The sequence below is a fragment of the Leucoraja erinacea genome, chromosome 10 (genome assembly GCF_028641065.1).
Source record: "Leucoraja erinacea ecotype New England chromosome 10, Leri_hhj_1, whole genome shotgun sequence".
Lineage (NCBI taxonomy): Eukaryota > Metazoa > Chordata > Chondrichthyes > Rajiformes > Rajidae > Leucoraja > Leucoraja erinaceus.
This window is the reverse complement of record NC_073386.1, coordinates 43,800,269-43,815,894: the sequence shown is the minus strand read 5'-3', so window position 1 is coordinate 43,815,894 and position 15,626 is coordinate 43,800,269. Positions and strand designations below refer to the sequence as shown.

Here is a 15,626-nt window from a genome sequence, read left to right as displayed (position 1 = left end):
TATTAACTTAAGAGTATGGCGGCAGAAATAAGTGGCTGCTCGTGATTCAAAATGACTAGGAAGCTGGCTAGAGTTTATGTGAAGACTACAAAGGAATGTTATTCACAACCATCAGCATTTGCTGTCTTCTCAATGTGGCCAGTTTGATAAAATAATACAAAGTAGTGGAGATTGATGTAGTTTAAAATGTTTAGCGAGTGACCTAATATAAAGGTTATTGCTGATATTAGTATAGCACTTTGTTTTATTTCACATTTTATTACCTGTAGTATTTTACTTTTGTAGTTGATATAAACTTCTGTACCAATTTTAACCTCTTTTTAATCCTTTCAGTTGGAAATGCTAATAAGCATACTCTTGCACAACAGCAGAGTGCAGTTATGGAATCCATGTTGAATCCCGGCTATTCCAGGGCAGCTACATCGGAACAGCTACAGGCATCTGCCTCTCAGTGCGCATTTGACTGCTATACTGCATATACACCCAACTATGGCGAATATACACAGGTAGTGTCACAAATAGCTATCTGCATTTGTTATTTGTCAAAATTTTAATCTAGCTAGTTTTAATTTCGTTCCCGGGAAGGTGGTCATTAGACTGAAATTCCCTTGCATTTAAATAAGTGATTTGCATGTACAAATGTTTTAATTTTGCTGAACAAAACTCATCATAATCTCTACCAAGAGTCGAGAGGATTTAATTGTCAGATGTGCTGACATAGAACAATGACATTTTAATGTGGATATACTAGACCAAGTGGAACCCGTTGGGCCCCGTTCCCCCAACGCAATATTCCACCACTCACCCGTTTCCCCCAATGCAATATTCCACCACTCATCCATTTCCCCAACGCAACCCGTTTCCACCACTCCCCGGTTACCCCCAATGCAACCCATTCCCCAATGCATAGCCCTCAACTGCGCAGGCGCGGCTCATTTGCCCTCATCCCCCAACACGGCGCCCCCCCTCCTCTCCCTGCTCCCCACTCCTCACACCTCTCCTACTCACCCACTAAACACATGTTTAAATAACATTTCTCCTCCTCTACTCCCCCACTCCCTCCCTCCCTCTCCTTATAACAATGTAACAAATTGCTCTGGGTGGAACACTGTTGATGGACAGTTTATGTAAATAAGATCCCATTGTGATGTAATTGTCGGGTGGAGCACTGTTGATGGGCAGTTTTTGTAAATGAGATCCTATTGTGACATAGCTGCTATCTGCCATAAAACTTAAAATATAACATCAAACTGAACGAAACGATGAAAACAGACCACAAGACAAGTGTGAGTAAGGTGGTGCAAAATTTGTTGCGCTATTGTGTACCGTTTTGGCGTAGCTCAGATCATGAAACACTGGCAAACAAACAAGCTCACTCACAGACAAGATGAGAGTTTTAGTAATATATGCTAGACTATGTGCAGACACGTTGGGTCTGCTCCCCAACGCAATATTCCACCACTCACCCGCCCAACCAACCCGTTCCCCCAACGCAATATTCCACCACTCGCCCATAGCCCCCAACTGCGCAGGCGCGGCTCATTTTCCCTCATCCCCCAGCACTCCCACCCCCTCTTCACCTCTCCCTCTTCTTTCCCTTCTCCTCCCCTCCCCAATCATTCCCTCATTTCACCCTCTCCTTTCCCCTACCCTCAGTCACTCCCTCCTTCCCTACATAACTGCTCTCCCCTCCCTACCCCCCCTCTATCCCCCACTCCTCACCTCCCCCTATCACTCCCACACTATCCCTCCTGACCTCCCCCACTCTCTATTTCTCCCCCTCCTCTCCCTCTATTCCCCCTTCTCTCCCACTCTCAATCCTCACCTCCCCCACTCTCAATCCTCATCTCTCCCACTTTCCCCCCCTCTTCTCCACTCCCCCCCCCCCCCCCTCCCCCCCCTTATCCCCTCCTCTCCCTCCATCCCCCCCCCCCCCCCCCTCCTTACCCCCCACCTCCCCATCCTCCCCAGGATCTTTCCCCTTCTATCCTCCCCCAATCCCACTCTCACCTCTCCCTCTCTCCTTTCCCCTACCCTCAGTCACTCCCTTCCTCCATAAAACGCAGCATCTGCAGTTCCTTCCTCCACCGGTCATTCATTTTTTGCTGTTGTTTAGATCCCGTTGACTTGTGTGTGAGTGTTATTCAAACTCCGCGCAAACTGCTCAGCCACCCTGCAAACCGACCCTCCCTCCCTCTGCCTACTCCGGTTTTAGTTATGTATAGACCCGTTGGGTCCCTGTCACATGGGAGGCTTGGTCCACAACTCAATCCGTTCCCCCAACTCAATATTCTACCACTCACCCATAGCCCCCACGGGTGGCCTGGTCCCCCAACGCAAGATTCCACCACACCCATTTCCCCCAACGCAATATTCTGCAATATTCCACCCATAGCTCTCAACTGTGCAGGTCGGCTCATTTTTTTCACCCTCCTCATTTTAAACTTTTTTTAAATGCAATTGGACTAATGTTTTTTTATTCTTCAATGTGATGTAGGTGCCACCGACAAGGCCATCTTGTTATTCAAATCTATTCATTAAACTTTCAATTTAGGAAACAATTAAAAGTCAACCATGTTGCTGTGGCTTTGCAATCACTTACGTGTTGGGTTAGGCTGACAGATTCTTCCCCTGAAGGACATTTGCTGCCAAGGACTCGGTGTCCTTGGATTGTAGCGGGTAGGGCTATACTCCCATTGTGACGTCATAGCTGGTAACTGCCAGTGCAGATTGGAAGAAATCTTTCTCAAAGTGGGATTTTGTCAAGTTAAAAATGTGAATAACTTGTAAAAATATAACATCAATCTGAACGATAAAAACACACCACAAGATAATTATAAGATGATGCAAAAATTGTAGCATTATCGTGTACCATTTTGCGTAATTCAGAGCATGAAAAGCATGTGCACAAACAAACACGCTCACAGACAAGATGAGAGTTTTAGTAATATAGAATATAGATAGATGGTAGGTATAATATAGTAGTTTGCACATATAATGGTTCTCTTGTAATTATGTGCTGCTAGGCACTTCATACGGGAATTCAATAATATTGAGGAGTGTGCTGGCAAAAGCAGTTTAATGAGTTGCTCTAATTAAAAAAAAATCCTAATCTGAGGATGGGAGAGGGAGGTAGCAAAAAAAGATCAGTGGAATTGACTGCACAGATCAGGGGTAAAGCGCAGAATCCTTTGAGGTCCAAATGATCATTTCCCAACTATGCCAAATGAATGTATTCTGGAAGGAAAAGTTGTATGGAATGATCAACGTGTAACTTTATTGACAAAGCGCAAGTGTAACAAAAAGACCGACATGTGTCACAGAGAAATTGACTGGAAGTTGTCTAGAGCAAAAGTATCATTTAAAAAAAAAACTTTCTATATACAATGTTTTCTTCCCATGTTGCCAAAATGTTAAATTTTACAACATATAGGTTTAACATTGAATGTGATAGACATTGGGCATTGGAAACCTAGAAGGTCTGAAAAGGGAATTTCAATTCAGTCTGTTAATAGTCAACATCGAGGTAACTTTTTATGGTTCAAATTGTGGACTTGTTAGAATATTGTAAAACATGTGGTTCAGACTTCCTTGAAATGTAAGTGATTGTCCCAGACAGCAAATTATTTTGACTTTGAGTTTTCTTTGTGATATTTTGTTTACATCAATGAAAAAGTGTGGATAAATGTCACAAGTGAAACTTGTTTTTCTATGTGCTCCATCAAATGCAATGGTTAGATCTGTCAGTTTCCTATCTTCTAACCAGCTCATTCATTTTAACTACTTGTATCAGAACCCAATAATCGTCATAACATTAAAAAAAAATCTGAATATTTGCATTACTAGCTAACCTGAATTGTCCCGACCCCTGAAACCCCTTACCTTCCTTCACAGCAGAACTCAATTTTGGACCAGCTGTTCTTAATTACATGAAGTCTCAAATTTTTAATGTTGAGGTTGTATTATCATGAAGTTTAGAACATGAAAAAGAAAGCCATTAATTATTTCTGTACAGATGTATGAGTGTACAGATCTGCTTTTCACATTACTTGAACTTTGATTGGCAACACAATATTCCTTCAATTCCGAGTTTCATTTGTATTGATCTAAATGAATTCTAGCTGCCCTTTTATAAGCTGGTTTCTTGATCTTACCAATAACCTTTGCTTTTGTGTTTAAATATAACCTTGTTCTTGGTTATCTACTTTTTTTGATGGAACTTTGTTACATTATGAAAGATAAATTGAAAGTTAGTTTTTTCTTAGTCTGAATATGGTGCAATTGTTTATACGTTGGTAGGATACCATGCAGCAGTGGTACCAGAACTCTGTTCCATCTCACAGCTCCTCTGAGGTATTTGTTCCAGAGTGTGGAAAAGAACAATGTGAGGCAAGTAAAATTTCAATTAGTTTAGGTTCTGAAATTTTACTGTAATACTTTGGTCAAGAATTAGGTCAGGTCAGAAGTTACTTGTTTAGGTTCATCTGGTTATTGTTCCTATATGTCATTATTTATTCCATATACTTTTAAATTCATGGTGTGTCTGTATCCAAGGAGAGCATGTGGCAACGGTAAATGGGAAGTTGTACAGGTGCTGTAAATATTTAGAACTAATGATTATTTCTCAAAATCCACCCAAACACTGAACCAGACGTTGAGCATGAACACAGACTCTTCTATTTTGCCCAACTTGTCTAAGTTGCTTAACTGAGATAGCCTCACTTGCCTGTGCCCGCCCCATACCCCTCCAAACATTTCCTTCCTCTGGTAGCTTGTTCAATAACGCAGTATGTCCTGTCCAGTTCTCATCCCTTTTAAATATTTGTGCTTACCTTAAACCTATGCCCTTTAGATTTACAGCCCCTGCCCTGGGGGAAAGATAATGATTATTCACCTTGACTATGGCTCTCATGATTATCTATCCAGTCTCATACAAACCAGGCGGAGAGGGGAGAATTATGTTCAGAAGCATAATCTGTCATCCATTATATTTAGCTAAAAAAAGTTGTCTATCTTCATGCATAAGCTGCAGTAGAAACTCTAGATGGGGAGGAGGGGGGATTTGGGAGGGGTATATTATTTGTCTGGGGTTGGAGGATCCATTGTGGCAATCCAATTATATTACCTGATGTTCATGCAACACCTTTCCTATCTCACTTCTAATTTGATGGGTTCACACTGTATTTTCATCAGAGATTTTCTTTTGGCCATATTGGTCTGTTTTATTTTATCAGTTTTTGGTTTAGCACAGTCTTGGGAGCAGATTAGCCCCCTTGCTGGCTTAATGATGCTGTAATTCTGGAAATATCATTTAAATGCACAAAATGTAAATTTGTGTTTTTCAAGAGTATTTTTCAATATTCAGTTCCCAGCCCTGGACCTCTTGCTGCCATGTCTCTGTAATTCCCACAACATCATTCCTGCCAATTTCTAACTGAGCCTCAAGCTCGTCCACTTTATTTCTTATACTTCACGCTTTCATATACAACACTTTGACTTCGGTATTCACCACCCCTCTCACACTATTGGACCTAACCATACTCTCTTATCCCTTCTCGAACTTACCTGCCTATTAATTCGGGAGTTTTTTGTAACTTTTCCTGTACTCACTTCCCCTTTAACCCCATCTTTATACTCCCATATTTGTCAATCCTTCCCCAACATTTAGTTTAAACCCTCACGTGTAGCTCTTGCAAACCTGCCTGCCAGAAGGTTGATCCCTCTCCAGTTAAGGTGTAACTCGTCCCTTTTGTACAGGTCCAAAAGAGACCCCAGTGGTCTATAAAGCTAAATCCTTGCTCCCTGCACAAGACCCCCCAGCCACACATTCAGATCCCCTATCGCCCTCTTCCTGCCCTCACTAGCACGAGGTACTGAAAGCAATCTAGTGATAACCACCCTGGAAGTCCTGCTTACAGTCTTCTTCCTAACTCTAAACTCGCTTTGCAGAACCTCCTTCCACTTCTTCCTGATGTAATTTGTGCCTACGTGCACAACTACTTCCGGCTATTCACCTTCCCTCTCGAGGATGTTCTGAATTCGGTTTATGATATCTTGAACCTTGGCACCATGGAGGCAACAGACGATCCTCGAGTCTCGCCCGCTGCCACAGAATCTCCAGTGTGCACCTCAGACAATGGAGATACCCACCACTATAGCTCTTACACTTGGTACGGGCTACATTTAATCAATCAAAGTGCATTTGTTTACACTGATAATTGATGCACATATTAATGATAGGCAAGATGCTGAGCCTTGAGGTGCACCTGTGTAGATAGTCGATGAGGAAGAGATGTTACCAATCCACACTGAGGTCTGCAATGATGAAGTCAAAGATCCAGATACAGAGTTTAAAATATGTTCAAAAAACGTGTTCAAGATTTCTAGTGTTAAGAGTAGATTTTAAAACTAGGAAATGAAGATTGTTTGACAGATTTTTGTTGTAAACAAAATAAGTCTTGCAACTTGTTAAGGCCATTGTCAGATGTTAAAACAGCAATTCAAATGCTACAATGAAAGAAAAAGTCAATTGAAAGGAGGTGACATGCTTTGGTTTAAATTACGGTAATTTTTCCCAAATAAAAATGAAAGCTCGCTTTTTTTGGCATATATGCAAATACCAATGCGTATTACAATGGCTGTGCAAGTGGTGCCTTCACATTATGCCGGGAGTCGGACTTTCATAGTGCACAAACAAGCCAAAATATAGTCAGAAGTATGAGGTTGAAGATGTTTTTGAATACTAAAAGTGATTGGAAATTTTAAGGACACCTACAGCCTTGTGTTTCTGCCAAGTACACTTTCTGGGCCAGGCCCTTTGTGTGAATTCACTTTCTTGTACTGTGCTTTACACCTCTGATTCTATGCCTGGGCCCAAACCCTTATTAATGACCATAATTCCTTTACAGGGTCAAAACCTGACCTCATACACTTGATCAACATTCAAGTTTAAGTTATTATGTGACAAGTATTTGTTTCAGAAAAGTACCAGGCCATGACCATCTCTAACAAGCAGGCTTTCCATAAAGAAAAAAAATATCAGAAACATAATTGAACACACCCCCCCCCCGGATCTGATGAACAGACAACATTTTGGGTTGTGACCCTTTATGAACATATCAGCATTGTTTTGATCGTATCCCACAAACAGACAACTTTGAAAACCTAGAAGAATGAGTGTGGTAAGCACATGGGAACAGCAACAGATGTTATTTCCTCAGACGTTCACCATCTTAAATATCAATCGCTTCATAATCGCTGGGTCAAATAGCTTAAAAGCACTGCCAAAGTGGCTTTGCTGCTTGAGCTGGTGCATTTCAAATAGGTCCTCATAACCTTCACACTTTTTCATGGGCAATTGAGATTGGGGAAATAAGGACAACAAACACCAGTAATTTCCACATCATATGCATTGACATTCGAATATGTAGATTTTGCGTCTGAAAGACATTAAATTGGTCTTCTAATATGCACAGTCAAGACGCAAATGAATTCTGATTGGATAGTACAAACCAGGGATGCAACACAAACTATCTCTTTGATGTAAATAAATAGACTCGGCTTTAATATAGAGAAGAGCTGGGATGCTAAATACATTTATTAGAGTGTTGCATTATGAGAAATTATTCAAAGGATTTGTGCCATCCAATATATTAGAGTAAAAGGGGTTTTGAATTAAACCCAGCATCTCTTCGTGTGAACTTCTGTTTGCAAAATGTAAATATGATCTTATCCTGTTCATTGCAAAGAGTACTTTACATTTATCTATTGACATCTTTTTTTTATTAAATCTAAAAACAGCAACGCTCAGGTAACTTGTATGGATCAGGGAGGAAGACTTGTGATTTCTAATCTCCAGTGAAGAAGGGGCCGGAAAAAGAGAGCACTTTTTAATATCCGGCACATATCACTGGATAATACATTTGTTGATGCTATCAGCAATATTTGTCCTCCTAAGTTCTTGTGTCCTAGGAACTGGGCCAGAATAGGGGTGGCTAATGGCAGTTATCTGGGAAACAGTTGATGTAGATCAATCCTCCAATCTGCTACAAACCTCGTGCTTGCTCTTTCTGTATGTTTCCATAACATGGTATCCACAGCATTTAATTCAAAACATTGAAGAGATACCAGTGCTATCTCTATAAATTCCTTTAAATCCACTGGCAGGTTAAATGAACCAATGTTGGGATTCTCTCTGCCAATATCTGCAAAACTGAAGTCCTAATGACATTGCCAGCTCAATCAGCTGGATCATGTTCATATGCTTGGCACCAAACACAGAGACACTTTGTATCAAGATGGGATCTAGCAACAGATTATAGGTTAGACGGATTAATACAGCATTCCAATCAACTCCGGATGCCTGTCCTTGACTGCTCAAAAAGGAGCAAGGCCATTTAGGATGGCATTCTTCAGGGGCATGCAGAAGGTGTGCACCACTTCCCACATTAGCAGTGCCAGAGCCTGCGGGTCCCACATTGGACTCAACAGCAAATTCACATCCTGCAGAACATGAATCCTTAATCCTCGGAACAACTGAAATATCTTGGGAGCTATGTGTTTACTGTTGGTCATGACTATCAACTGATCTCATCCTCTGCTGGGAAAAGGATATTGAGCAATTGAACCTAAAACACTCTTGTCTGGTCTTAGGGTGTTATTTTTATGAGGAAAATGTTATTTATTATGTTTATATTTTTTGGAAATTAATCAATTTAATATCCCTTTATATTTGAGTATGTAAAAGGTGTTACTGTCAGATCCTAGACTTCTGTGAACATAGTGGGTCTTCTGTTTTTCCAGTTTTAAAGTTAAGCTCGAACATTTACTAAAGGAAGAGGTCATAGTGTGAGACAGTGTGGAAACGGGCCCTTCGGCCCAACTTGTCCACACTGGCCAACATGGCCCAGCTACACTAGTCCCACCTGCCTGTGCTTGGTTAATATCCCTCCATACCTGTCCTATCCATGTACCTGCCTAACTGATTTTTAAACGATGGGATAGTCCAAGCCTCAACTACCTCCTCTGGCAGTTTGTTCCATACACCCACCATCCTTTGCGTGAAAAAGTTACCCCTTGGATTCCTATTAAATCTTTTCTCCTTCACCTTGAACCTATGTCCTCTGGTCCGCGATTACCCTCCTCGGGGCAAAAGACTCTGCATTTACCCGATCTATTCCTCTCATCATTTTGTACAACCCTATAAGATCACCCCTCATCCTCCTGTGCTCCAAGAAATAGGGACCCCAGCCTAAACCTCTCCCTATAGCTCACACCCTCTAGTCCTGGCAACACCCTCGTAAATCTTTTCTGAACCATTTCAAGCTTGACTATCTTTCCTATAATACGGTGCCTAGAACTGAACACAATATTCTAAATGCGGTCTCACCAACGTCTTATACAATTACAACATGGCCTCTCAATTTCTATACTCAATACTCTGACTGTAGGCAATGTTCCAAAAGTCTTTTTGACCACCTTATCTACCTGCGACTTGACCTTTAAGGAACCATGCACCTGTACTGCTAGATCCCTCTGCTCTACAACACTCCCCAGAGGCCTACCATTCACTGTGTAGGTCCTGCCCTTGTTAAACATCCCAAAATGCAACACCCCACACTTCTCTGTATTAAATTCCATCAACCATTCCTCAGCCCACCTGGCCAATCGATCCAGATCTTGCTGCAATCTTTCACAACCATCTTCACTATCTGCAAAACCACTCATTTGTATCATTAGCAAACTTTCTAATCTTGCCCTGTATCTATGTTCGCATCCAAATAATTGATGTAGATAACAAACAGTAACGGGCCCAGCACCGAACTCTGAGGCACACCACTAGTCACCGGCCTCCAGTCCGAGAAGCAACCTTCCACCATCACCCTCTGCTTCCTTCCATGGAGCCAATTTCCTATCCATTCAGCTATCTCTCCTTGGATCCCATGCGATCTAATCTTCCAGAGCAGCTTACCATGCAGAACCTTGTTGAACGCCTTACTGAAATCCATGTGCACAACATCTACAGCTCTGCCCTCATCGCCTTTTTGGTCATGTCTTCAAAAAAATCAATCAAATTTGTGAGACACGACCTCCCACATAGAAAACCATGCTGACCATCGCTAATCAGCTCTTGCCCATCCAAATGCCTGTATAACCTATCCTTCAGAATACTCTAGTAACTTTCCAACTACAGATGCTCATCAGTCTATAGTTCCCAGCATTTTCCCTACAGCCCTTCTTGGAAAAGAGGTACAACATTTGCGACCCTCCAGTCTTCCGGCACCTCTCCTGTATTTAAGGAGACTCAGAAATTTCAACCAGGGCTCCCGAAATTTCCTCTCAAGTTTCCTGCAATGTCCTCGGATATATCCGATCAGGCCCTGGAGATTTGTCTACCCTTCGGTTGGAAAGCCTCCTCTTGGGAGCAGGTGTGGCAGAAATTGAGAGTAGGGGAGGTAGGGCAGGGTGGGAGGTGTAGTGGTCCAGATAACTAGGAATCAGTGGATTTTTTTGTAGTGGACATCAGTTGATAATCTGATCCATGTGAGGGAGAACCAGCATCTGCAGTTCTTTATCTCTATCCATTAGAATACATTGATATATACACCAATGAAAGAGGAAATGTTCCAAGGTGGATACTGCCATCTGTGACAAACTTAAGGAAAGGCATATAATTAATTAAGGCAGGTGGCAGGTCAGAAAAGTATATATTTGCAAAAAAACAGCTGTCAAGTTTTGCCAGAGCATTTTGGTATTCTAGTACCTGAAAATCAGTATTTTGCTGAGTAAATCAGTGTTTTTAAGTGGTGCCATTTTGCTGAAAAAAAGTTTTTAATGTGCAGTCATACCCATGTAAGAGTACAAGAATGCATAACTTTGCTACCAATTGACATGTCTTCTACGCACCTTATTTGACAGTGCATTCATTGCCATCTCTTTGTATACAGCTGCTTGAATGGGGTTCTACCAAGCAGTTAGCATCTGTGGGGAAAATGGTAGAGAAGCAGTTATTCAAATATGTTGCTGGCCAATAATTGGGTAGTCAGTGGGCCCTTTTTGAAAAATAAATCGTGTTTAATCAAATTTTTGATAACTCGTTTTTAAAGTAATAAAGTGCTGTGGGTAGAAGAAAACCATTGAATGTATTTTTAGATTTTCAGAAGAATTCTGAGGCACTGCATCAAAGATTAAGATGTGGGAAATCTTGTGATGGAGAGCATACATGGAAGATTAAAAGACTAAAGAAAAGTAGAGTAGATTTGGTCTTTGTCTGATTAGCAAGATGTGATGGATGATGTCCCACAGGGATCTCTAATTGGGTCTTAACCTTTTGCTCTTTATATAAATTACTTGACAGCGCCAAAGGTATGGTTCCTAACTTTGTTAATGACACAAAGGATAGCAAAGTTATGAAGAAGGGCTTGAATCCATGTCCCTTTATAACTCTTTTCACCCCAAAGTCCTCCAGTTTTAATCTTTTCCCGAGGTAGGGGAATCTGGGTATTCATTTATTTTATTTATGCTACCAAATATATTGGAAGCAGTTCGGAGAAAATTTCCTGGATTGAAACCTGAAATTGGTGGGTTTTATAATAAGGGATGATTGGGCAGACTAGTGTGTGCTGGCATTTCGAAGTGAGGTAACTTGTCCAAAAAGCACCATGTGCGGACAGTTCTTGAGGCTAAACCTAGAGGGAGCAGATTAATAATAATAGGACATCCATTTTTAGAATGATTTTGTTTGATCAGAAACTCAATCTCTTCTTCAAAAGGCAATGTAAGTAGAGAGTCTGAACGCTTTGGAAGTAGAGGTGGGTCCTTGTTGCGCTAGGTGGTAAAAGGTTTCTGAAAATAAGATTTGGTTACAAGCTACTTGACAGTATCTTTCACAAATTTATCAATCACTATTGATTTGAGAAGGTAATTGGATGTCATGGTAATAATTGTATCTGATTTTGGGTGGGGAGAAGAGAGAAAGGGAAAGAAACGTTTGATGCATTTTTTTTTAATTCCCCACAGCAGGATCTCCTGTCTTCAGCACTTGCCCCAGGAGATGGCATCCTAGGTCCGGTACCATTGGGGAACATGATGACAAATATCAAGGTAAACTTCTAAATCTGTTTCAGTTCAGTGGTTATAAAATGTAAATATAGATCTTTGCTATTGTTAGTTGCTGCTATGGGAACAATGAAAATTATACCACTGAACTGTTCAGAAGTTAGGATCTTCATGGAATGGTGCTGGAATAAGAGCAGGGGGTGCATACAACAGTGGTTAGACCACAATTTGTATGATATGTGGTTCTGGTCCCATGTCACAGGAAAGATGTGACTGCACTGGAGACGGGGTAGAGGAAATGTACAAATATTTTTATACAAGAGGAATCTAATATAGGAGCAAAGGGGTCCTTCTGCAGTTGTACAGAGCCCTAGTGAGACTACACCTGTAGTATCCTTGTCAGGTGTCAGATCAATTCCGTCCCCGGAGACGTCATATCCTTTCGGTGGCTTTTCAAGTCATGACCATTCTGCGTCTTGTCTTTGCGGCGTGGTGTCCGTTCGGGTCCGTATCCTTTCCACATGATGCACTTTCGGCTTTGTGCCCTTTCGGCATCTTGGCTTTTGATGTACTTTCAGTATCTTGTCTTTTCAGCGTGATCTACTTTCATTATCTTGGCTGTTCGGCATGATGTACTTTCAGTATCTTGGCTTTTCGGCGTGATGTACTTTTGGTATCTTGGCTTTGGCTTCTTGTCCTTCAACGTCCCGTCCGGGTACCGGTCTATCTATCTTTCCCTGTCAACCCCATTCTCTTGCCTTTTCCCCATAACCCCTGACACCCTTATCAAGAATCTGTCAATCTGGGCCTTAAATATACCAAATGACGGACTCCACAGCTGTCTGTGGCAATGAATTCCACAGATTCACCACCTTCTGACAAAATAAATTCCTCCTCATCTCCTCTCTAAAGGTGTGTCCTCTCTACACTACCAGCCCTCCACCTATCTGCAGACTTGGCCACACATTTTTTGATTAGATTAGATCCTTTATTTGTCATTCAGACCTTTCGGTCTGAATGAAATGTCGTTGCCTACAGCCATACATATAATAATAAACAACAGAACGCACAATAAACACAAATTAACATCCACCACAGTGTTCACCAGGCACCTCCTCACTGTGATGGAGGCAAAAGTCTTAAAGTTACTGTCTATTCTCCCTCTGCGCTGAGGCGATATGTTGTTACCCCACCGGGCCTCCAATTCCCTCATCCAATTCATTGATATACCACATGAAGAATAACGGCTCCTGCAAATCATCACTAGGCGCTGGCAGCCAACCAGGAAAAGCCCCCATTACTGCCACTCTTTGTCTCCCTCATTTTTCATCAACGGAAAAAATCCTCCGCACTCATACGGCGGAGGGGGGCTCTGAGCGAGGTGGCCAAAAATGACGGCCGTAGGTGGCGGCGTTCAGCACAGTCAGCCAAAAGTGGTCAAGATCAGAGATTTAGTAATATACTAGTCCAAGTGCAGACCCGTTGGGTCTGTTCCCCCAACATGCGGTTGTGGGGGGGGGGGGGGGAGGCAGCATGCAGCGTCACACACACTAACTATCTTCCCCCCCCCCCGCACTCACGCTAATTACCCCCCTTGATATATTAATATTATTAATTTTCTCCTTTTACCCCATAACCACCCTATCTACTGACGCATAGCCCCCAACTTGCAGTCACATCTAGGGGGGAGGGGGGGCGGGGGTAGATAGTGAGGGCAGAGAGAGAAGGGGCAGAGACGGAGAGAGAGACAGAGACACAGAGAGGGGCAAGAGGGAGAGGCGGGTGGAGATGAGGGGGGGGAGGAGAGAGGGGGGGGTGACGTGGGGAGCAGCGAGGGGGGGGGGGGGGGAGAGGTGGGGGGAGCGGGGGTGGGAGGGTGGAGGGAAGGGGGCAAGGGTGTGTGGAGGGGAGGGGGGTTTAGGGGAGGGACGGTGGGGGAGGGGGGAGAGAGAGAAAGAGGGATAGAGAGAGAGAGAAAGGTGGGGAGAGAGAGGAGGGGAGAGAGAGAGAGTGCCTTTTTACTTCAACCCAAACAACCATTTGCAGGCAGTGCTTTTTTACTTCAAACTAACCATATTTTCATTTTCAAACCACATTAAGGGTACTTACTCACAGTTGTGTAGACATTTGTTCAGTGTCATTCAGAGCTCAGAGTGACCTCCATCTTGCAGACTGATTGAGGCACACCACTTCCTGGTTTTATAGTCCCTCCCCCTCCCTCCAGCAGGGGCAGCAGAGAGAATGGTGATTTTTTAAAAAACATTAATTTCTCTCTGATTTTTCATCGATGGGAAAAATACTCTGGTCCAGGAAGGCAGACGTGGGCTCTGATCGAGGTGTCCAAAAATGACGGCCGTAGGTGGCGGCGTTCTCTTGGAAATCGCAGCACAGTGGGCCAAAAGCGGTCAAGATCAGACTTTTAGTAATATAGATAGATAGATGGATGCTCAAAAGTGCTGTTTACCATGAAGTAAATCTGGTTAATTTGGAAACAAAGTTCATCTTAAAACATTACATTCATAGATAAAATGACGACAATGAAGAGCAATAAAATCTATCTTGCATATCTTCAGCCGGAGTTCAACTGTCTGCTCTGGACCAGATTCAGATTTGGTTTTGTTTATTGTCACATGTACACCAAGATGCATTGAAATTCCTTGTTCACATGAGCTCACAGAATAAACCGTATATGCACCTTCATAATAAATATATCGAGTGCATCGCCACAGAATAGCACAAGATTGAAGAGGTTTGTTTAAAAAATTGAACTGCAATAGAAAATAACGAAATGAGGTAGAGTTGAGATTACACGGCAGTACTTCTGGAAGGTGGGTTTGATTCAGAACTCTGGTAGCAGTGAGGAAGAAGCTGTCAATTAGGTCTGGACATTTGGGCGTTAGAGATCCTGTATCTTCTAGAAGGTAAAAGAGAGCAAGCTTATTGGCCATGTTGGCAGACATCCTTGACAATTCTTTCATGACCGAGTCAAAAGTGTTTAATTGTCATGTACCGATAATGGAACAATGAAATTCTTTCTATGGTGGCTTAACAGGACTGTGAGCATAATACGGATAAATCTAATAATCTAAAATATTAATAAATTAACATCTGTCTAGAAATCATCCTACTGTCAAATCATCCAGCCTTCCTAATACAATGCATGGTGTAGAAGGACTGGATGATCACACAGTTATATCTGCTCCCAGCACATTCGTGAGGCGTGAAGAGCTTCCCAAATCAATTAGTTGGCAGCACTGGCAGTGGTGAAGCCAGGTGCTCCAGCTATCAAATCTGTTTAATTTGAAAATCTAGACATTCCTCGCAAATGAACTGTCAATTTAAAAAAAGGTTTTAAAGTTCAGAGTACAGACCCGCATGCACCTAATATACAATTTTTATTAAATTATTTAAATGAATAAAATATACAACTTTTTTAAATTGAGTAAAAAGTATTACTTTTCCACTGTAAGTTAGTTTCAATGGACTCCCTGTACTTTCATCAGATTGAACGGGTCTAAATTCATTCGGTACAATTGCAAATTTAAGAGGTGGGAACTCTGCCAAAGCCA

General features: G+C 42.1%; 1 protein-coding gene across 4 annotated transcripts in view; it reads left to right on the top strand.

The window, feature by feature from the left end:
- raver2 (ribonucleoprotein, PTB-binding 2) overlaps positions 1-15,626 on the top strand; it is a 63,018-nt gene that overhangs the window by 39,951 nt on the left and 7,441 nt on the right. Inside the window, exons 11-13 of one of the 4 annotated variants that reach the window (XM_055642071.1) lie at positions 334-506; positions 4,300-4,389; positions 12,022-12,102. In XM_055642071.1, the coding sequence (XP_055498046.1) occupies positions 334-506; positions 4,300-4,389; positions 12,022-12,102 (344 nt within the window). Of the gene's footprint in view, positions 1-333; positions 507-4,299; positions 4,390-12,018; positions 12,103-15,626 lie in introns of all 4 variants that reach the window. The other 3 variants (XM_055642070.1, XM_055642073.1, XM_055642072.1) reach the window with 3 other exon arrangements.